Source organism: Danio rerio, chromosome 21 (assembly GCF_052040795.2).
Source record: "Danio rerio strain M-AB ecotype USA chromosome 21, GRCz13ab, whole genome shotgun sequence".
Lineage (NCBI taxonomy): Eukaryota > Metazoa > Chordata > Actinopteri > Cypriniformes > Danionidae > Danio > Danio rerio.
Genome location: NC_141041.1, coordinates 45,882,606 through 45,905,000, shown reverse-complemented (window position 1 = coordinate 45,905,000; position 22,395 = coordinate 45,882,606). Strand labels below are relative to the sequence as shown.

Here is a 22,395-nt window from a genome sequence, read left to right as displayed (position 1 = left end):
TTCGATAGTCTACCGAACAAACCACCATTATACAGCGATTTGCCTAATTACCCTTACCTGCCTAGTTAACCTAATTAACCTAGTTAACCCTTTAAATGTCACATTAAGCTGTACAGAAGTGTCTTGAAACATATATATATACCACAGTTCTGTCTGGTTCTCAAATCTGATTGGCTGATATTTGTGCGATATTATGCAATATCAGAACTCCTACAGCCTCTTTACCTTTTGTGTATTACTCCACCCACATACAACCAGCAAAAAGCAGACACTACAGATCTAAAGTTTAAAAGATGCACGCTCAACTGTTTAACTGTCAGCTTATGATTTGAATCCGGAAGAAAGTAGTTCCTCATACAAAAGGGTTTTTGAGACTCTCCATGTTTGATTTTGTTTTTATATACACAATTATGCAATCAAACTGTTGTATAAACGCAATATCACACTCGTAGCAGGCCTCGTACAGCCATATCGCACTGGTACTCGTGTGATATTGCTCATATATATATATATATATATATATATATATATATATATATATATATATATATAGATATATATATAGATATATAGATGGCAACTTTGCCCCTGTCCCATTTTTTTAGGTGTGTTGTAGCCATCAAAAACAAAGTGTATAAATTTGGAAAATACTTGTTTGTCATCAAAAGCTCTGGAAATATTATATTTGAACTTTTTTTAGTCAGTCAAGCAAAATCAAATCTAAGATTCTTGATTGAAGCTTTTTCTTTTTTAGGTTCATCTTAGGTCAGACATTAAAATATACATAATATTGATACATATACGCACTGATACTATTCACCAAAGAAGAAATTTTCAGGAAAACATAATTTTACACTAAATAAGTATATAAATAAGGATAAAATTCCACATTTATACACAAAAAGATACAAACATAAGATAACAAAAGTAAAAGAATAAACAAATAAAAACCAATAAAAATAAATAATACAAAGAAAAGAAAGATAGAAAGGCAATTAAGACATAGGTGTCTCCTTAAAAAAATTTAGAAACGGGCTCCAGACTTTCTGGAACTGTTCTGGCTTTTGTTTTATCATTGAAACTTTAAAAATGTTGATGAAAAATGGAAACAAAAAAACATGAAAAAACTACAATGGCCAACATATGAAACACATTCAGTGATATCTGCACTGAAGATGCGTCCGAAATCGCCTGCTACTCAATAGGTACTGCATTTGAATTCAAATGTACTACTCAACTGCAAAAAAAAAAGTACTATACAGTATGAATGCGAGTAGTAGGAATGGAACTACATCCGCCATTTTGTCATGATCATGTGACCTACCCTCGTCAGTTGCGTCGCTTCACTCTCATTCATGAATTTTCTAACAGGGCATCATGGGATAGCGGTGTGTAGTTCCCATGTGCACCTCAGAATCTCGCCGAACATACTACTCTGCTCGCATACCGTTTTTAGTGAACTATACAGTATGGAAGTATGCGATTTTGGATGCAGCCTGTATGTAAGTTGGATGTGCTTGCCATGAAACTTCCCTTCATGTGTAAACCGTAAGCTCAACTTGATGTTCAGCTAAATGTTCCTGTCGACATTCTGTTAAACAATGCAATGTAGTTCCTTGAAATAAAACAACTTTTTTATTTTTGATTTATCTAGTGATATGCTTCTTGTGCTAAAAATAAAACACATCCAGTATTTGAGAGTTAGATGAAGATTCCTAGATGAAATTCCATAACTAGACTTGAATGGGGGTGTTAAATCAATATCAGGAAAAAGTATCCTTACTTAGCAATTTACAAACCTTAATTTGTCAGGCTCCATTAAATTAGGAATGCATTAGCTTCTTCTGTGTTGTCTCCAGGGCAATGTGTGTGAGGACTGGATGACGGTGTATTGCTGTTACCCTCTGGCCCTCTGTCAAATGATCAGAGAGATGAAGAGGAGGCTGAAGACACAGATCTACACAGTGTCTACTGCACTGGAAAGCTCCTGAGAATGGTGTGTTTGCACTGGTTGTGACATTGGTCTTTGACCTAGGTATTAAAACATTGAGGTGGTTTATGAGGACATGCCTTATGTAATTCAAAACACTTCATACTTTTTTCAATTTATACTTTATGGGGGTTTTTGTCGTATGCCACAAGTTTCCTGTAAGGGTTTAGGGTTAGGGCTAAGGTAAGGTCATATACAATGTACATGGTAAAATACATTATGCCTATGGAGAGTCCTTGTAAACCCCCAATTTTGATGTGTGTCTGTACATATTTATGTTGTTTATGAGCACACACAATTGTTTAATGACATGTGGATGACCTAGTTGTATTCAATTAAGCGGGTTTATGAGGACATAACTTGTGTCCATGTAATTCTAAACCCTCAAAAATCATACGTAATGGGGTCTTTTGACACACAAATTTTGCTACAGGTTTGTTGTGTGGGTTGGATTTAAGCAGGTCGCACACCAGAAGCGCAGCTCGGCGCCGCGACACGGCGCGCACATGACAGTTTAAAGTATCACACACCAGACGCGCACATTCGAATGATATTTAACATGAAACTAATCAGATGGCGCTCTGTGGCGCGGCTGAAAAATGAACTGCGTCCTAAGTCGTGGCCGGGCGTCGCCGACTTGCGGCGCTGGTGTGTGTATCCTGATAGAAACCTATGTTTAGAATTCTAAAATGCATGGCGCTGCGTGGCACTGCGCTGCGCGCTGCCGAGCGGCGCTTCTGGTGTGCGACCTGCTATAGGGGTAGGACTATAACACAAGCAGTGTGTGTGTGTTTACTTGTGCTTTATGGGGACAAAAATTGGTGTAATGGTGTGTATGACCTTGGTATTAACATGTTGAGGTGGATTATGAGGACATGCCTTATGGGGCTTTTAACATATGCCACAGGTTTCCTGTAAGGGTTGGGTTTATGGCTAAGGTAAGGTCATTTACAATGTACATGGTAAAATACATTATGCCTATGGAGAGGCCTTGTAAACCGCCAATACTGATGTGTGTCTGTACATGTTTATGTTGTTTATGAGCACACAAAACTGTATAATGACATGGGGATGAACTAGTTGTATTCAATTAAGCGGGTTTATGAGGACATATCTTGTGTCCATGTAATTCTAAACCCTCAAAAATCATACGTAATGGGGTCTTTTGACATTCAAAGTTAGCTACAGGTTTGTTTTGGGGGTCAGGGTTAGGGGTAGGACTATAACATAAGCAGTGTGTGTGTGTTTACTTGGGATTTATGAAGACAACAATTGGTGTAATGGTGTATATGACCTAGGTATTAACATGTTGAGGTGGATTTTGAGGACATGCCTTGTCTCTGTAATTCAAAACACTTATAAATTATATTTTTCGGGTGCTTTTAACATATGCCACAGGTTTCCTGTAAGGGTTGGGTTTATGGCTAGGGCTAAGGTAAGGTCATATACAATGTACATGGTAAAATACATTATGCCTATGCAGAGTCCTTGTAAACCTCCAATACTGATGTGTGTCTGTACATGTTTATGTTGTTTATGAGAACACAAAATTGTATAATAACAAGGGGATGACCTAGTTGTATTCAATTAAGCGGATTTATGAGGACATATCTTGTGTCCATGTAATTCTATACCCTCAAAATCATACGGTATGGGGTCTTTTGACATTCAAAGTTCGCTACAGGTTTGTTGTGTGGGTTGGGTTTAGGGGTAGGACTATAACATAAGCAGTGTGTGTGTGTGTGTGTGTGTGTTGTGATTTATGAGGACAACAATTGGTGCAATGGTGTGTATGATCTTGGGATTAACATATTGAGGTGGATTATGAGGACATGCCTTATATATCTGTAATTCAAAACACTTATAAATTATACTCTTCGGGGGCTTTTAACATATGCCACAGGTTTCCTGTAAGGGTTGGGTTTATGGCTAAGGTAAGGTCATTTACAATGTACATGGAAAAATACATTATGCCTATGGAGAGGCCTTGTAAACCGCCAATACTGATGTGTGTCTGTACATGTTTAAGTTGTTTATGAGCACACAAAATTGTATAAAGTCATGGGGATGACCTAGTTGTATTCAATTAAGTGGGTTTATGAGGACATACCTTGAGTCCATGTAAGTCTAAACCCTCAAAAATCATACGTAATGGGGTCTTTTGACATTCAAAGTTTGCTACAGGTTTGTTTTGTGGGTTGAGTTTAGGGGTACAACACAAGCAGTGTGTGTGTGTGTTTACTTGTGATTTATGAGGACAAAAATTTGTGTTATGGTGTGTATGACCTTGGTATTAACATATTGAGGTGGATTATGAGGACATGCCTTATGTCTCTGTAATTCAAAACACTTTTGCCACAGGTTTCCTGTAAGGGTTGGGTTTATGACTATGGCTAAGGTAAGGTCATATACAATGTACATGGTAAAATACATTATGCCTATGCAGAGTCCTTGTAAACCCCCAATGCTGATGTGTGTCTGTACATGTTTATGTTGTTTACAGCACACAAATTTGTATAAAGTCATGGGGATGACCTAGTTGTTGTATTCAATTAAGCTGGTTTATGAAGACATAACTTGTGTCCCTGTAATTCTAAATCTTTAAAAATCATACGTAACAGGGTCATTTAACGTTCAATGTTTGTTACAGGTTTCCTGTGTTGGTTGGGTTTAGGGGTAGGACTATAAAATAAGTAGTGTGTGTTTGTGATTTATAAGGACACAAATTTGTGTAATGGTGTGTATGATCTAGGTATTACCATGTTAGGGTGGTTTATGGGGGCACACACCATGTCCTTGTAATTAAAAACTGTTTGTAATCAGTTTTTTTGGACTTAAAAAAAAACATGATATAATAAGTGGATTTTACTGTAAAAAATACACACTTCTGCACTTTGGAGAGTCCTCATAAATCACAAAACCGAACTGTTTGTGTTTACATGGCTCATATTTTCTTCTCATCCATGTTTTTGGCAAGGCTAAAAGACTGAAGGCCATCATTGCTGTCAGGATGTTTATTACCCGGGGTCCTGAACTTCACGCAGGGTTAGACATATCAGTACTCTCTGCTTGAAGATTGATGCCGCTGACATTTCATTCTGACTGCGAGACGGAGTGACATATGGGTGGAGAGACGGATGAGAGGAGAAGAGCTGTCTGATTTCTGGGACGGTGTATGCTTTGATTTCAGATCGCTCTTTCACGGTACATAAACATATGCCTGTACCACTATATGGATTCTGTCAGCTTTTAATCGTATTTTAAAGACAAAACTGATTTTTTATATCTCATCTGCTCTACAATAAAGTGTTTTTAAACAATTTACTTTTATGTTTAGTTTTTAGTAGCATATATTTTTGATGTATTTAATTTTAAATTTTAGTGATTTCATTTCCTTTACATATTTAAACTTACAAATAGCGCACAAATGATTTCATTTAGAATTCAAATTTAGGTTTATTTACCGTTTCAAAGTTTTTATTTTATTACTAGTTATTTAGATGGATATTTAATATTATTTCATAATATTGTTTTCAGTAAAATTATTTAAATCCAAGGAAAATCTGATCGGCTGATAGCCTTGTAAACAATGTAGCTGAGAGTACAATAGAGCTTATTTAAAAGGAAAGTGCCTACTTTAAAATATTTATAATTTTGGAGATTCACCACGTTCGCGCTTATCAGCCTGTCATACTGAGCAGAGCAATTGACGCTCCACCCCAAGAAGATGACAGAGACCACATAATAAATCCTTAGATGAGGATAACGGTGTAAATTTCAATCCACAGATGATCAAATCATTCTAAAACAGGTAAGTGACATTCTAAGTCGACCTTTTTCTTTTGTATGTTAAAGCGCTATATGTATACCATAGTAATTGTAGTGTATTGAGTGTGAGATGGGACTCGCATATCAGGAGTGTATGTATTTTGTGTTGGCCACTCTTTGTATAACTCTGAGTTACATTTTGGTTGACCATTTGTTTGTTTCTAATTAGTCTTATGTTTTCGTTACAGAAGACTAGTTCAGTAACAAGAAAGAAATAAGAAATGCCAGCATGTGTTTAGTGTTTTTCCCTTACTGCAAACACACTGCATTGCTTTGACATTTTTGGGGTTAATTATTTTAATCTCCCGATTGCAACCGAGAAATACTGGGAAATCTCATTTCATGCCATTTAGCCTTATAATCCTAAAATGTCAGCAAAATCACCTGTTTTGTCATCTCTTTAGACATGATGCTAGAGAATCATTCATAGTGACGTTTGTGAGTAACAGTTTTGGCTGTTCTGACATCAGCTCCAGTTGTGAAGGAATGGTGGAACAAAGTAATTCGTCATACAAAGGTATTTGTAGACTCTCCGTATTTCAAACAAAATTTCACACAAGTAGCAGTGCTATGTGGCTGTGGATCGTCACTGGTGGGACACTAAGGCACTTGGACTGCGGCCTCATGTCAACGCACGCCTCCCACCAGTGCCGATATACAGCCATAGCGCACTGCAACTCGTGTGATGTTGCTCATATGAGTAATATCACATATACATATATACATATATAATTTATTTTACAAACGGCTTTAAAAAAGTACACACAAATATTTCATTTTAGAATTATGGTTATTTTCATTTATTAATAATATATTTTAAAAATTCCATTTATAATTTAATGTTTCACTCGTATGTGGATGTAAAGTACTATATTTTTTATTGTATTTCATTTAAACCACAAACATTTTCATTCATTCATTCATTTTCTTGTCGGCTTATTCATGAACCGCCAACTCATCCAGCACATTTTTATGCAGTGGATGCCCTTCCAGCTGCAACCCATCTCTGGTAAACATCCACACACACACTCTTACACTACGGAAAATTAAGCCAACCCAATTCACCTGTACCTCATGTCTTTGGACTGTGTGGGAAACCGGAGCACCCGGAGGAAACCCACGCGAACGCAGGGAGAACATGCAAACTCCACACAGAAACGCCAACTGAGCCGAGGATCGAACCAGCGACCTTTTCGCTGTGAGGTGACACAGCACTACCTACTGCCCCACTGCGTTGCCACAAACATTTTCTACATGATCTATTATGTGGTATAATAACAACATTTTTTTTTATTGCTTAATACTACTATTAATAATAATACCATATTTTGTTTTTGCTGTTGTTGTTAAACCCAACATTTTTATGGCATGTGTCTACCTTAAAAATGCTCACTGGAGCAAAAAGTGTCTAGCAACCTCCTGATATAAATGATTTAAAGCATCCATCATGGTTTTCAAGGTTGCATGTCATCTAAAAACCCTGGACACTCCCTGATCTCCTGGTGCAAAAAAAGTGTGTGTGCGCTCGCTTCTGTAGAGGGCACTGTTGCCACACTCTTTGCCCCGGTGTGTTGTTGAGAGAGTGTGTGCTTCTGTGCAAGAGACGACAGGTGTATGGATGCTGTCAAGGGGTTTCTGTGAAGCCCCTGGGGAACATGGGAGCACTGGAGCCGCAAGCACTGCAGATACAAAACCAGGGAGGTGAAAAATGAGGACATGAGCGACTGTGAGGAAAGATCATGGCGAGTTTCAGGAAACCGCTCGTGTACTTTCACTGAGAACCAGCTTTCTTTCTTTCTTTCTTTCTTTCTTTCTTTCTTTCTTTCTTTCTTTCTTTCTTTCTTTCTTTCTTTCTTTCTTTCTTTCTTTCTTTCTTTCTTTCTTTATGGCTTAAATGAAATCATTATTTTAATTATGCCTTAAACTGATGACTGGAAATTAGAAACAGTATATCAGAATATATCATAATTGTTATCAAAGCAAAACTCATTCATTCATTTTTTTGTCGGCTAATTCTCTTTATTAATCTGGGGTCGCCACAGCGGAATGAACCACCAACTTATCCAGCAAGTTTTTACGCAGCGGATGCCCTTCCAGCCACAACCCATCTCTGGGAAACATCCACACCAACATTCATACACACACACTAGGACAATTTAGCCTACCCAATTCAAGGAAATGTCACAGTAAAGCCGTATGGGTCGTTCACATATCATATAAGAAGCACTTCTCACAAAACAGATGTTTAATACACATAAATACTTATGTATAAATGTTCATTACTAACCTTTCTATCAACATGATTTGATTGGAACTGCAGATCAATGATCAATGAACGAAATTTACTGTAACGTCTGCCATTATATGAAATAAATAAATAAATGCAACATATATGAACACATAATTTACAGCCCCTTGCAGTCTCTGATATGTTACTAAAAACAGAAAAACTACACACAGCAGACATTTAGTCCTTATTTGGGTTCAAAAACAACACAAAATATAGCCTACAGTCAGTGCAAACCTCTTATATGTGGTTTTAATCTTCAGCAGCACATATTGCGAGTTCATAATAGTCCAAAAGGTGATGATAATAGTTAAACCAACACAATCTCACAGCAATTCGTAACTTTTTCATTTGTAAGATTTGCCAAACTGGCTAATTTGTAAGATCTAATTCGTACATTTTAGTACGATTTGCTCATCCCCCAATGACGGTTGGGTTTAGGGGTGGGGTTAGGTGCCACGCCTCCTTTTTAAAATCGTACAATTTCGTACGACTGAACTCGTACAAATTCGTACGAATTAGCCACTAAACTGGCAAAACGTAAATACTTACATTTTCTCGGAAGATCAGGCTGGTTAAACATGGCAATTTGTTCATGTTTTAGGTTGCAGAAGCATCACTTGCTGCTGTTTTTTCTGACTTCTGTTGTTTTTTTGCACTTCACTCTCAAGTTTGTTCGCTTCTGAAAGGTTTTTAATGTTATTAATATGAACTCAAAGAGGTTATTATTTTAAATATAGACGTGCGGCGACCTCTCATGAGAAAGTGAAACCGCTCGCACTTTTAGATGGGCTCGTAAAACAACAATAGGATGTGGTAGATTTTGTCCTTCTTGGCTTTGTGGCTGTTCATCAAGATGACGACATGGTTTGTTTGAGCTCAGGTCGACTATAGCTTGGTATTTTATGTATATATTATTACGGTGTAATGTCTCGGGTGTGTTTTTAAAAATGGTGCTTCCTTTGTTTTGATTCTTCTGCTTCTGCGAGTGATGTATCTCTGAAAACCAATAGCCTTCAGCTGTGCATCTAGCTCTGCCTTTTGGTACCTTTTGTCCTGCTTGGCACCCTTTGCAAAGGGGTGATCAAAAAGTGGTACAGTACAGTTCGCCTTTAGGTACCCTTTGACAGTGGAAACAGCCTTAAAAGCATACCGAAACGTACCACACAGTGGAAACGGGCTGTTTGACAGTGGAAACGGCCATAAAAGTGTACCGAACCATACCGTACCATACTATACCACTCAGTGGAAACGGGCCAATTGACAGTGGAAACAGCCATAAAAGTGTACCGAACCTTATCATACCATTCATTAATTTTCTTTTCAGCTTAGTCCCTTTATTAATCTTGATCCGCCACAACGGAATGAACTGCCAACTTATCCAGTACGTTTTTACGCAGCGGATGCCCTTCCAGCTGCAACCCATCTCTGGGAAACATCCACACACAATCATTCACTACCGACACTTTAGCCTACCCAATTCACCTGTACTGGATGTCTGTGGACTGTGGGGGAAACCGGAGCACCCGGAGGAAACCCATGTGAACACAGGAAGAATATGCAAACTCCACACAGAAATGCCAACGGACCCAGCCGAGGCTCGAACCAGTGGCCTTCTTGCTGTGAGGCAACAGCACTACCTACTGCGCCACTGCGTCGCCTACTGTACCATACCATTCAATGGAAATAGACCACAGGTTAACTAGGCAAGTCATTGTACAAAAGTGGTTAGTTGTATAGCCAATTGCAAAACAAATAATTTATTAATGGAGCTAATAATATTATTTTATATTTTTTTAATTTAAAATTTAAATTGTATTTTATTCCAGCCAAACTAAAACAAAGAAGTCTTTCTTCAGAAAAAAAGAAAATGATATATAGAATGTGAGATAAGGATTTCTCAGCAGGGCTAATATTTCTTGCCTTCATCTGTATATACACTCACAAATGTCTAATACATCACAGATGTAGTATGTTAGAGAGATGAATTTGCTCTGCATTCTGTTTCATGAATTGTTCTCATGAAATCCTCCTGTGAAATATAAAATTGCCAAAAGCATCTATTTTATTTAACGTACACCATGCTGCAATAATGAGTTCCCAGCTCACAAACAGCAACAGCCCAGGAGGATACAAGAGCATCTATGGCACTTTCTGGAGCATAGGTGCCCTGGAGAGATGGTGTCTTGCTGTGACGTGTCTCCATGTTTGTGTGTGTATCTCCTTAGCAGCCACGTGTACCCTTGATAATAACCCAGCCCACAGCAACAGTTCAGGCACCTGAAGCATAAGCACCTTATCCAATTCAGCACAATGGTCAGTTAGATGTCGAAGTGCCTGGAACATTAATTGAATCTAAATAAGCTTTTGTATCTTGTTAAGCTTATTGACCTTATTCTAAAATGCAGAAGTGCGCCTGTTTTCGCGATTGTCTTAGAACTTCCGATTCAGTCGCCTATGGGAGAAATGACTTGGAATAATAGACGGCAGAAAATGGTCAAACTTCTTGCTCTACAAACAAATGTTTGCATGACTATATGGATCAAGGGATCCTCGAGCTCGGGGCTTCCTCCCGTTGGCAGAGCGAGAGGGGAGCCTGAGCTCGGTGGATCTCAGAACTCCCCGGCTGCGGAAGCTAAGGAACAGAGGGGTTAGATAAATGCTTAATTGTTATACGTGTTGAATGTCTTTGGATGGTGGGAGGAAACCGGAGAACTCGGAGAAAACCCACGCGGAAACAGGGAGAACATACAAACTCCACAGAGAAACGCTCACTGACCCTAAGGGACCAGGGCCGGCAGTGTTTTTGCTGTGGGGCTCGCAGTGCTAACCACTGGGCCGCCGTGCCGCCCAATCATTGGTAAAGGAGGAGAAAAGGGGAGGAGGGGGGTTTCTTCCAAACGAAGATAAAATGAGCTGGAAACTGTGGTTATTTATTGTAGCTTAGGGCTCATATGATTAGAAGATAGTGATTAGCAAATACGGGACCGGCCGTGATAAATCATAGGCACGTGATCCTCTCGAAATTAGTTTATGAATAAACCTCACCAAATTACAAATACTCAAACTACTGTAATTGTGTAGTTTTTCTCAGGAATTGTAAATTACTAAGTAGTTTTAAAAATGTTTACTTTCCCTTGAGTACATTTTTAGTACTGTATCAGTACTTTTACTCCACTACTTTCCTTCAACCTGCAGTCACTACTTTATATTTCTTGTCTATGAGGATTAGAAAAATCAAATCTCACATAGAAGGAAAATTGCATCATAATGAGCCACCTCAAGACATGGGCGCTTTATAAATACAGATAACTGTCTTGAAACATTAAAAGTGTCCAAGAAGATGTCCAAAATCTTTACACGCATTGACCCAGAGACTGTTCAGATGGATGTCACTGATGAGAAGATGACGGATGTTTACTGTATGATGACTGAAATGGCCTTATACACCCAGCAGGCACAAGAAGCCAACATGACGTCAGATTGACGTTGTCCCCCAATGTTGTGGGGACGTTGCATTTTGTTTGGAATTTAAAGGGTCACGAAACACCAAAACACATTTTTTGAGCTGTTGACAGTCGTATATGTGTCCCACAATGCTAAAAACACTATTAGGACACCTATATTTCACTAAAAAGTGTAAATTGGTTGTTTTTGCGTTATTTCAAGCAAATTCGTACTTCCGGTTTAAAACGAATTTTTGAAGCTGCGTCACGGTCATGACATAATAGCGTGTATTCCAGCGTGCAGACTGGACGTCTGTGCCAGAGTGTGTCTTATTACGTCTTACAGTGTGATGCATTAATGCATGAGTAAAGCTTGGTTCAAACCAATCAGCGCGCTCTATTGTGCAACTTCATTATATTCATTACTGTCACAGTGTTTAGACGACAGAGACGCCACGTTGTGTTGGCAAAACAAGCGTCAAGTGTTGCTTTTATATTTTGCTGCAGTTTTGTTTTCATTTTCTCTCTGTGAGAGCGCAGCTGGAGTCACGTGTGGATTAACAGTGTACGCGACGCTCGACAACAATAACTTACGTGTCTAAGGAGGATTATTGTTTACCTGAGAGCTGTTCTCATCTGCAAACGCTGAGATCCGGATTCGCTTGTAGTCTCCTTTTAATAAAGACGCGGCTCTAGTTGCTGGTGATTGTCCTGTCTCTACAGATTTGGTAAGTGAGCGACCAGTGCTCTTTGTTTATTCAGTTTGTTCATATCGAACTAAGTTAACTATTGCACCGAGTGTAAACATATTAGCACCACAACCAAACTTTAACTTCGTGTAGGATTTTCACCGCATTTTGTGACCGGAATAACACACGCGACTTTCTGACACTACCTGCTGTGTGCATATAGGTTTCCGGGAAATGCGGAGGGTTTCTTTCTCTCATTCGCCGTGCGGTATCAAACATTGCAAGAAAAATACACGTTTAGAGCAGTTCCTCGAATCAAATATCTCATTTGTCGCGAGGGGCATGAATGAATTCCCTAATTGAAAGAGCCAAACTGCAGTTAAAGTCCACCATTTGATAATTTGACAAATAATTCGACTACAGATGTCCATGTAAACACAGTCACTTTCTCCCCTGTGTGTGTGTGTGTGTGTGTGTGTGTGTGTGTGTGTGTGTGTGTGTGGGTGTTTTGACTCTGAAACTCAGCGCGTGCCCAAATAGACACTCCCTAACCATCCCACTTTAGTTCCTCCGACACTCCCTCCTAAACAGAGCTGGACACGCCCACTTTTCTGACTTTTTCCAAACTAGAGGAGTGAAAACACCCTGCTGAAACGAGGGGGTTTCATGGCCCTTTAAAATCAGGTTGTTGTCAAAACCCAATGTCAGGCCAACGTCAGTGTCCAACATCCAACTTAAAATCAACCCAATATAAACGCCTAATGATGTTACAGATTGACGCTGTGTGAATGTTACCATTATGACGTCTATCAGATGTTGGATTTTGGTTGCCATGCCTGACAAATAAGTCAGTATTTGACATCAATATGACATTGGTTTAAGATGTTGACTTAACGTTGGATTTTTTCATCTTTTTTCAATCCAATTTGAGTTATTGACCACTACAGACAGCTTCCTCTTGCATCCACATTTACTCCTGTTGGATTCTGGGTTGGGTTTTTGGTGGTGTGCTGACATTATCCTGGATACCATGGCTCTTGATGCATCACAAAGACTTGCTAACTTAGTCACAGATGCACCAGTGAGATATGCACCAACCATTTGTCCTCTTTTGAACTCCGATAATGTTGCGTGCAATGTTGTAATCAATGAAGATTGACCGCCAGGCTGGTCAAATTTAGCCATGAAACCTCCAACACTAAAATGGCCAGTGTTCCAGTTTCATTCACCCCTGTTTGTGTGTGTGTGTGTGTGTGTGTCTCCAGCTGTATGCATTTGTTTTTGTGACACATGGTCACCCTATTGTTTGGTGCACAGCACGGTTTGGATTGCAGCCCTCACATTTGTTCAAATAAAGCATACTAACATAGCAATCACACCACAGTTCACTCTAATTGACCCAAATCTGCCAAGTGCAAACACATCATTAAGTGATTTAAGCAGAAGTGGCATGGTTGTGGGCTCCAGATGGGTTGTTCTGAGTATCAAGCTCATTGTTATTCCCCAAACAACCCGCTCCAGGGTTTGCAGATAATGGTCTGGATAAGGGAAAACATCCAGTGAGTCTATTTACAGAAATACCTTGTTGAGGCCAGAGGTCATCAGGTATGATGCTAACCATGATAGTGAGAACCAATAGAGGAATTACCAACCTACATCACACATGATGTCACATGTGGGTTGCAAAAAAAGACCGGTTGCGATAGCAAACATGTCGTGTTGTGCGGGAGGATGCCAAATATTAAAACTTAACTTTTACCGTACACCACACTACTTCCCTGCGGAAAATTACAGCTTAAACCAGCCTAGGATGGTTGGCTAATTTTACCTGGTTGACCAGGCTGGTTTTACAGGGGGTTTGGCCTCTTCCAGGCTGGTTTCCAGCCTGGTCTTAGCTGGTCAGGCTGGAAAGTGACCAGCTAAAACCATCTAAAACCTGCTTGACCATCCTGGTTTAAGCTGAACATTGCTGGTTTTGGCTGGGAGCCCAGCCTGGCTCTGGTCAAGCTGGTTTTAGCTGGTCATCTCCCAGTCTGTCCAGATAAAACCAGGCTGTAAATGGCTGGAAACCAGTCTGGAAGTGGACAAAACCCTTTTAAAACTAGGCTGGTCGACCAGTTAAAACCAACTAACCATCCTAGGCTGGTTTAAGCTGGATTTTCCAGCAAGGTTTTAATGCTGGACTTTTAATGTGGACAAAACCCTTTTAAAACCAGGCTGGTCGACCAGCTAAAACCAACCAACCATCCTAGGCTGGTTTAAGCTGGAATTTTTAGCAGGGATTTAATGCCAACCGCAGACTTCTTTGGCTAAAAGGGAGATGAATGGAGTGGGGACCTAATTAAAAATGCTCGTGTCTGCAGCTCCCATTTTGTATCAGGTAATTTATATCGAGTTCACACTTTGCTGAATCATACACATTATTAGTTTTTTGTTTGATTGCAGAAGTGATTTTAGCAAAAACAGTTAAATATGGTGAATTAAAGGTGCAGTAGGTGATATTCCACAATGCTAACAGCTTAGCATAAATCTCTGAATTACAGTGCCTCCCCAGTAGATCGGATATGCGGCCGGCCGGAAGTGCGATATGCACATTAATAAAGCAGCATTTATTTATGGCACTGTATAACAATAATTAATATTTTTACAGTACTGTGATGGTTGGGTTTAGGGTTGGGGTGGGGGTAGGCATTAAAAAATACATTTTATAATTTAATAGATAACATAACTAATACTCGGTACAACAACTGTTTTTACATTACTGTGACGGTTGGGTTTAGGGTTGGGGTGGGGGTAGACGTTAATAGAATACAACAAATGAGAAATTTAATAAATAATAGAAATATTTCTCGTTAACTTCCGGCCGCAAACGTATCCGCTCTAGCAACAACCTGCCTCCCCTGCCGTCCAGAGCCACACCTTCTGAAACACGAGCATGCATACCTAAAAGATGACAGCAGAAGAACCCTCTCTCATGTGTTAAAAGCGACTAGTGCTTGTCCGGCGGCGTGCAGAAATTACACTCATTATTGAGCCAAACTGACATGCTATTTCAGAGCGAATATTTAGAGTTGCATGGTAAACAATATAGGGAGAGACTAGGATGAATAGCGGTATTTACTTGTGTTTTGTTGTTAAATTAATTAAAATCTTCATTAGCAATGCTGTAAAAGATCCCTTATGAAACTGAAAATAGCCTTATCCAGGGGCGCAACTACACATTTACTGAGGGGTATGCGGGTTCAAATTTTGTGTGATCCCTCTTATTTTGGCAAACTAATAATTAAATTAATTAATTAATAATAAATGAAGGAAAATTTTCAGATTAACCTTATAACTTTTGACATTATGTATGATTTGACAGTTTATTTTGATAAAAATAAAAACAAATCTAAACAGTTACATCTACATGAACACTTTAGGCTGTGTGACTGCATGTTTGCAGATAAATGATTTTGAATTAAACAATAACAATGTTATATTTGTATAAAATGCAAAATAATGTTTTTTTAACAAAACATATTTATTTATTTTTATTATTTAAAACTTTTAATAAGGATAATTTTAAAAATAGTTTTGGCACAATGGCGCCCCCCCCATGTGTGGCGCCCCTATGCGCCGCATATACTGCATACCCTCTTGGAGAGGGTGCTCACTGCAGAGCCATTTGAGGAGAGGTGAGCTCCAGAGAGGGGGAGCATGAGCTGTCGCTCCTCCTCCTGTAAGCTGTTTTAATGCGTACACCAACCCCACCCCTAACCCTACCCCCAGTGACATCACTCGTAGAAGAAGTGCAAAAAAGGTGGAGCTCAAGCTTAAGCTCCCCCTCTCTGGAGCTCACCTCTCCTCAAATGGCTCTGCAGCGAGCACCACTTGCCTTTTTGCGCCACTGGTCTTATCAATCTTTCACCGGAAGATTTTAGTGGCTGAACAACACTTCTGTGAAGATATAACCAGTTTTTATTCAGCATGTTTTTGCCGATCATGCGCGCGTGCTCTCTCTCTCATCAATGCACAGCACGTCTATGCACAAACAGCGGTCGGCGGAGCTGCCTGCATATGGCTGTGCAGTTGTTCAAATCTGCATTTGCAAGACAGACGGTTTGAGCTACTTATCGGAATTATGAGAGGTGTCGGCTCGACTCTATTTGATTGGATGAACATTTTTTAGTTTTAAGCCTTACCCAAAATATAAAAATACATATAAATACATTTAGATAATTTACTTTAATCATTACTATTGGAATGTGAAGAGACTTTCAACCAGCAAAACAACACGTTTCTGAAGACAATCACCTACTGCACCTTTAAACTGCGGACACTTACAATGAAATGTAGAAGTGTAAGCTCACACACCCTGCCGTACAGATGCAGTTCGCTGTCAGAATGCAGTTGTTTTGGTTGTTGATGATTACCCAGGCCTTCTACAGTTGTCTTCTTTTGTTGTCTTTGGCTAGGCAGAACATCGGCTTTTAGCTCTACAATGTTTTGAATCTGGTGATCATGGAACATTATTTCTTGCACATGACCACACAGAACAAAATTGTAGGCCTCCAAAGACTTGTACGGCTTTAACTTCTTTAAAATCACATGAAGTTTCAATGAGATAGCTGTATATTTGGGGCTGGATGACTGACAATTTCATCTTATCCAAAATCCATTGGGAGGGTGCTATCGCAAATGGGCCTGTCAGGCGAACAGCACTTACTTTAATGTTCATTTTGCCAAATAACTGTGCTTATCACTGGGTGACACGCTGTTATAATACGCTGAAAGCATTATGTAAATAATATATATAATATGTAATCAATATATCTTATCTCTAATACAACAACAAACTCTGTACCGCACCGGATGTCATTCTCTTGTTGTAAATGCTAGCGCTCCTGTTTTTTTCTGCAACCTCAATGCGTGCAACTGGTAATTCGTCAAAATCTCAAAGGAATTATTCCAGAACATTGATGAATCTAAGCCATGAAGAATTAAAGCAGCTCTGAAGGGCAAAGGGCATCCAACCTAATCACAACTTTTTTTTTTTTAATAGACTTTGGACCAGAACTGTGCTCTGCATGGTGGATTTTATCTAGCTCCCTCAGGATTTCTTCCTAACTCATGTTGTAAGACTTTGATCTCCTACTCCCAGCATGTCTTGGTGTGAGCTGTTATCTGGGTGCCTCTTGGAGTGTGGTGACATGCAAGTCGTGTGGAACATTTGATCTCCTGCTACAGTATGTGCCTGTTATGAATAAAACTTAAAGTTTTGTATAGCTAAAATATAACTGTCATTACTGTCTGACAGATTTTTTTTTTATCCCCAGACACTAAAAAATGCTTGCATCGAAAGCAACATATGCACACTGAAAACAAAACATATAGGCAAGGCAAGTTTATTTATATAGCACATTTCATACACAATGGCAATTCAAAGTGCTTCACATAAACAAGAATAAAAGAAACAAGTGTAATCAAATAAAAACAAATAATCAAAATAAAATAAATAATAAGAATTATAAAAATAAGAATAAAAAATAGATAAAAAAAAGATAAAAATGTGTTAAAATATGTTATAAGATAATGAAAAACAAAAGAAAAACATAATAGTGCGATCTGTCGGACGCAGCACAGTGCTCATTCAGTAAAGGCACAGCTAAACAGATGTGTTCTCAGTCTCGATTTGAATGTGCCTAATGTTGGAGCACATCTGATCATTTCTGGAAGCTGATTCCAGCAGCGAGGGGCGTAGTGGCTGAAGGCAGATTCACCCTGCTTTGACTGAACTCTTGGAACTTCTAGTTTATATGATCCTAAAGATCTGAGTGATCTGTTTGGTTTGTATTCAGTCAGCATATCTGTAATTTATTTAGGTCCTAGGCCATTTAGTGATTTATAAACCAGTAATAATACTTTAAACTCTATTCTGAATGTAACTGGGAGCCAGTGTAAAGACCTGAGGACAGGTGTGATGTGCTCTGATTTCTCTGGTCAGAATCCTGGCCGCAGCGTTCTGGATGAGCTGTAACTGTCTGACTGTCTTTTTGGGAAGGCCAGTGAGGAGGCCGTTACAGTAATCCACCCTGCTGCTGATAAAAGCATGAACAAGTTTCTCTAAGTCTTCACTGGAAACAAAGCATCTGATTCTTGCAATGTTTCTGAGATGATAGTATGCTGATTTACTAACTGCTTTGACATGACAATTGAACGATATAATGATATATTATTTTATATCCACCAGACATTATATTACATTAAATTTTACATACTTTACTATACAACAGCTAGGGCTGGGGTGTCCAAACTACAGCTTGCGAGGCTTTTTATAAATTTCATAGAATCTATCTATCTATCTATCTATCTATCTATCTATCTATCTATCTATCTATCTATCTATCTATCTATCTATCTATCTATCTATCTATCCATCCATCCATCCATCCATCCATCCATCCATCCATCCATCCATCCATCCATCCATCCATCCATCCATCCATCCATCCATCCATCCATAAATATATATATACACATATATATATATATATATATATATATATATATATATATATATATATATATATATATATATATATAGACTTTTTTTCACCAAGTACCACCCTAGAAACAAATTGTCTCTTCAAGTACCACCATAATGGCCAGTATTAAAATAAAGTAGCGTAGTTGGCCAAATTAAGCTGCTGCAGCACTGCACAGTTCGAAAACGAGGCATAGTCATATTCATATTTATACAGTTTCTGATTTTGAAATATATATTGGATGTACATATGACATATTTGTGAAACTTTTTGAAATCTAAACAACCCAAGCTCATTCTGGAAACGTAGCCCCGCAGACGTTTCTGGAGGCCGCGATTTACGTGGCCGGAGGTACGTTTGGTCGCGTTTAGTTTTTTTTATGGAGCGAACGCTGCGGGGCGGTGTGATGTCGCTCCGCTCCTCCTCTTCAAGCATGCCGGCTGACGGGTCGCCTCCGTGTGGAGGGCTTTCCCGCCTCAACCAGTTTGTCCGCTTAGCTCGCAGTGTTACGTTGGCTGAGCGGAGGCCGGGAGGGAGGAGGAGCTGGCCACGGCGACGACCGGGATCGAGTCCGGGAAGCGGTTCCAGAAATCAGGTAAGATGACAAACAGAATCCAAAAAAATAAAAGCAAACGAGTTTGCGACGGGGCGAGATCCGAAAACGCGGTCAAAATTGGACGAGGGCTTTTGCTTTTTTTTCTGGACGGCTTTTGCAAATCGTCGCTTGGGTTTAGGGAAGAAGGAGGAGGGCAGCTGGGTCGGCCGGTTGATCATTCAGTCATTTAGCCAGTCAGTCGGACGGACGGCCGCTCTACATCGGCCTCCAGCAGCTTTTAACACAAGAACATCGCGGGCGCGAGCATCCGAGATGCGAAAAATCGCGCACATCGGCTTCTCGTGAATTCGCGAAAACAAAAACTGCTCAAATACCTACCTCCCGGGACGTATTTCGCGGATTCCAGAAACGTCCGCGGGGCTACGTTTCCACAATGAGCCCGGGTTGAATCTAAACATTAACTTGTATGTAGATAGGTTTTTCTCAGAGGGTGTCAAGCTGACAAAACATTGCTGCACGCTGAAACACGTTTTATTTATGGAGTAATTTAAAAAGCACTGCAGTGTTTGGGTGTTCTGTGTTTGTCTGAGATATTTAGTAGATATTTAACGACATTATATACAAAATATGAAGCTGATCAGTCGGTTCGTGTCATTTGACTCGCGGTGCAGAATTCTGAAAAGTTAGGATGTTTTCAGCTGTGCACGCCTGGAATACGCAAGCGCGTCGTGCTGCAGTTCTTACTCATTTTGCTAGCCTGTGGGTTAAATTTTGGCGCTCAAGTGACTGAGATGTAACAATAGAATATGATCATTTTTCAAAATAAAAGATTTTTCTAAATAAATCAGACTCAGATAATAAATAAAACAGAAATAATTAATGCTTTTTTTACCAATGGATCTATAGACTGGGGTCTGTGGCCCGAGGGTTGGGGACCACTGCTTTAGCGCAGTGTTTCTCAACTGGTGGGTCGCAACCCAAAAGTGGGTCGCGGGAACATTTTCAGTGGGTCACGGAGTGTGTGGTCAAAAAAACCAACATAAGTTATGTTTTTTACTTATTTTGCTTATACCGGACTTTTATTTTGAAATGCGTGCGACAACCCTACTGTTTGACATGTAAAATTGCATCTAATTATTGCAACAAAAACGTCAAAGCGCAAGTACGACTCCTAATATGTAAAGTATGGATATATATATATATATATATATATATATATATATATATATATATATATATATATATATATATATATATATATATATATATATTGAAGACAAAAAAGACTTAAAGCCTCAGTGTCATATGTAGTGAGGTGCTCTCAAAGGAGAGCATTAAACCCTCTAAATTAAAACGACATTTAGAAACCAGAAAACATATTTTATTAAGTTTATAATTAACAGTATTTGTTGTTTTTACTTTGTAATATTTCTATATTTTGATCCTTTTTGTTAAATGACAGCAATAAAATTGTGTTTATTTGTAAGTCTTGGTGAATTTCTTATGATGTATCTGTCACTACTTGTTTATGTTAACAAATAAATACAAATTAAGTATAATTCCTAAAATTGTATTATAGTTGCTTGCGGTCATCGCGGCTTGATGACCATGTAAAATTGTGGGTCCCATGGCCAAACCAGTTGAGAACCCCTGCTCTAGCGCTTATCTGCTCTGCAAGCACCACACACCCCTTTCTCTAATTCTGCACAAATTGGATTGAACAGCTGATGAAGTGATGCACTAAAGTAAACATTTCAAGCACATCGTTTTAATTGTAGCCTTTAGAGAACAGCCAATGCTAATCACACTAGTGTGATCGTATGCATCAAATGATTAAAATTTTATTCATTTTTTTTTCTTTCATTACTCTGATTCCTCCGTGCACCACTACTTCTAGTGGTGAACCACTGCACTATATAATTTGACCTTTGATGATTATGATTTTCTTCATGATCATTTCCTTAATTAGGTCAGCTGCAATGCTCTAGTATTTAAAGAAATGCATCTACTTGTGAGGTGAATTATGGGTCTTATTTTTCAGCATCACAGAGCCCCAGTGACCTTCTTATGGGCACTATGCTTCAAGCTCACGGAAAATAGAGCACTAAAAGTAAACCCCCCAGTGGTTAGTGACAGAACAAGACAAACAGTGATAGCGTATAATAGATCATGAGAGAACACACCCGCACACACAGGGAAGCAAAACATGGACACTACTTCCACAAAGCGCACCATCATTTGCACAAAATCACAATTTTTACAATGATCCATACCACAATAATAACAATGTTAATAATAATATTAATAGTAATAATAATAATGCATTTTATTTGTAAAAATGTAAAATTCCAAGCGCTACTGTAAAACATGCATAAATAAAGAAACAATTAAAGATGCTGATGGAATTATGGACATATAAACTTTACCAAACTGGTGACTACTCTGAGCAGTCTTATGAAATAGCCCACATGGAAATGTTATATAAATGTATCATAATGTTTATATTTTAGTATTTACAACAAATTGTTAATAATGCTACAGCATGCTGTAGTGTTAATGGTATTGCAGTAAACAGTGGTGGAATGATTACTGAAATATCACCATTACTTGCCATTAAACGTATCATTACTTGGCTGAAAGTGTAGTGCAAGTAGAGTAAATGTATTATGACACCACTGAAGTTCAACAGCGTTTCCTCATCTACAAAAGTAAAGAGTAAAAGTAAAGAGAAAGTAATGAGGCCAAATGGAGGAGGCTCATTCTTTATCCTCAATCAGATTGCAGATTGTTTGTTTAATTGTTGTCTCACTAGTGAAGCTTTCAGATTTTCCACTTACAAAGTCTGCCTTACAAAAAATATATACAGTTGAAGTCAGAATTATTAGTCTCCCTGAATTATTCGACATCCCCCCCCCCTGTTTATTTTTCCCCAATTTCTGTTTAACAAAGAGATTTTTTTCAACACATTTCTAAACATAATAATTTTAATAACTCATTTCTAATAACATTTGTCATGTTGACAGTAAATAATATTTAACTAGATATTTTTCACTTCTATACAGGTTAAAGCAA

The 22,395-nt window shown here is 38.7% G+C and overlaps 2 protein-coding genes across 3 annotated transcripts in view; both read left to right on the top strand.

The window, feature by feature from the left end:
- Window positions 1-5,310, top strand: part of plac8l1 (PLAC8 like 1) — a 9,260-nt gene extending 3,950 nt beyond the window's left edge. The window contains exons 4-6 of one of the 2 annotated variants that reach the window (XR_015520772.1): window positions 1,860-2,447; window positions 2,749-3,893; window positions 4,352-5,310. Coding sequence is in view for 1 of the 2 variants with exons in the window: in XM_087301967.1 (XP_087158093.1) it covers window positions 1,860-1,991 (132 nt within the window). In the remaining variant the exon portion in view is untranslated. The remainder of the gene's footprint in view (window positions 1-1,859; window positions 2,448-2,748; window positions 3,894-4,351) is intronic. The other variant, XM_087301967.1, reaches the window with a different exon arrangement.
- pcyt1bb (phosphate cytidylyltransferase 1B, choline b) overlaps window positions 1-22,395 on the top strand; it is a 658,357-nt gene that overhangs the window by 233,740 nt on the left and 402,222 nt on the right. The gene's annotated exons all lie outside the window — the stretch shown is intronic.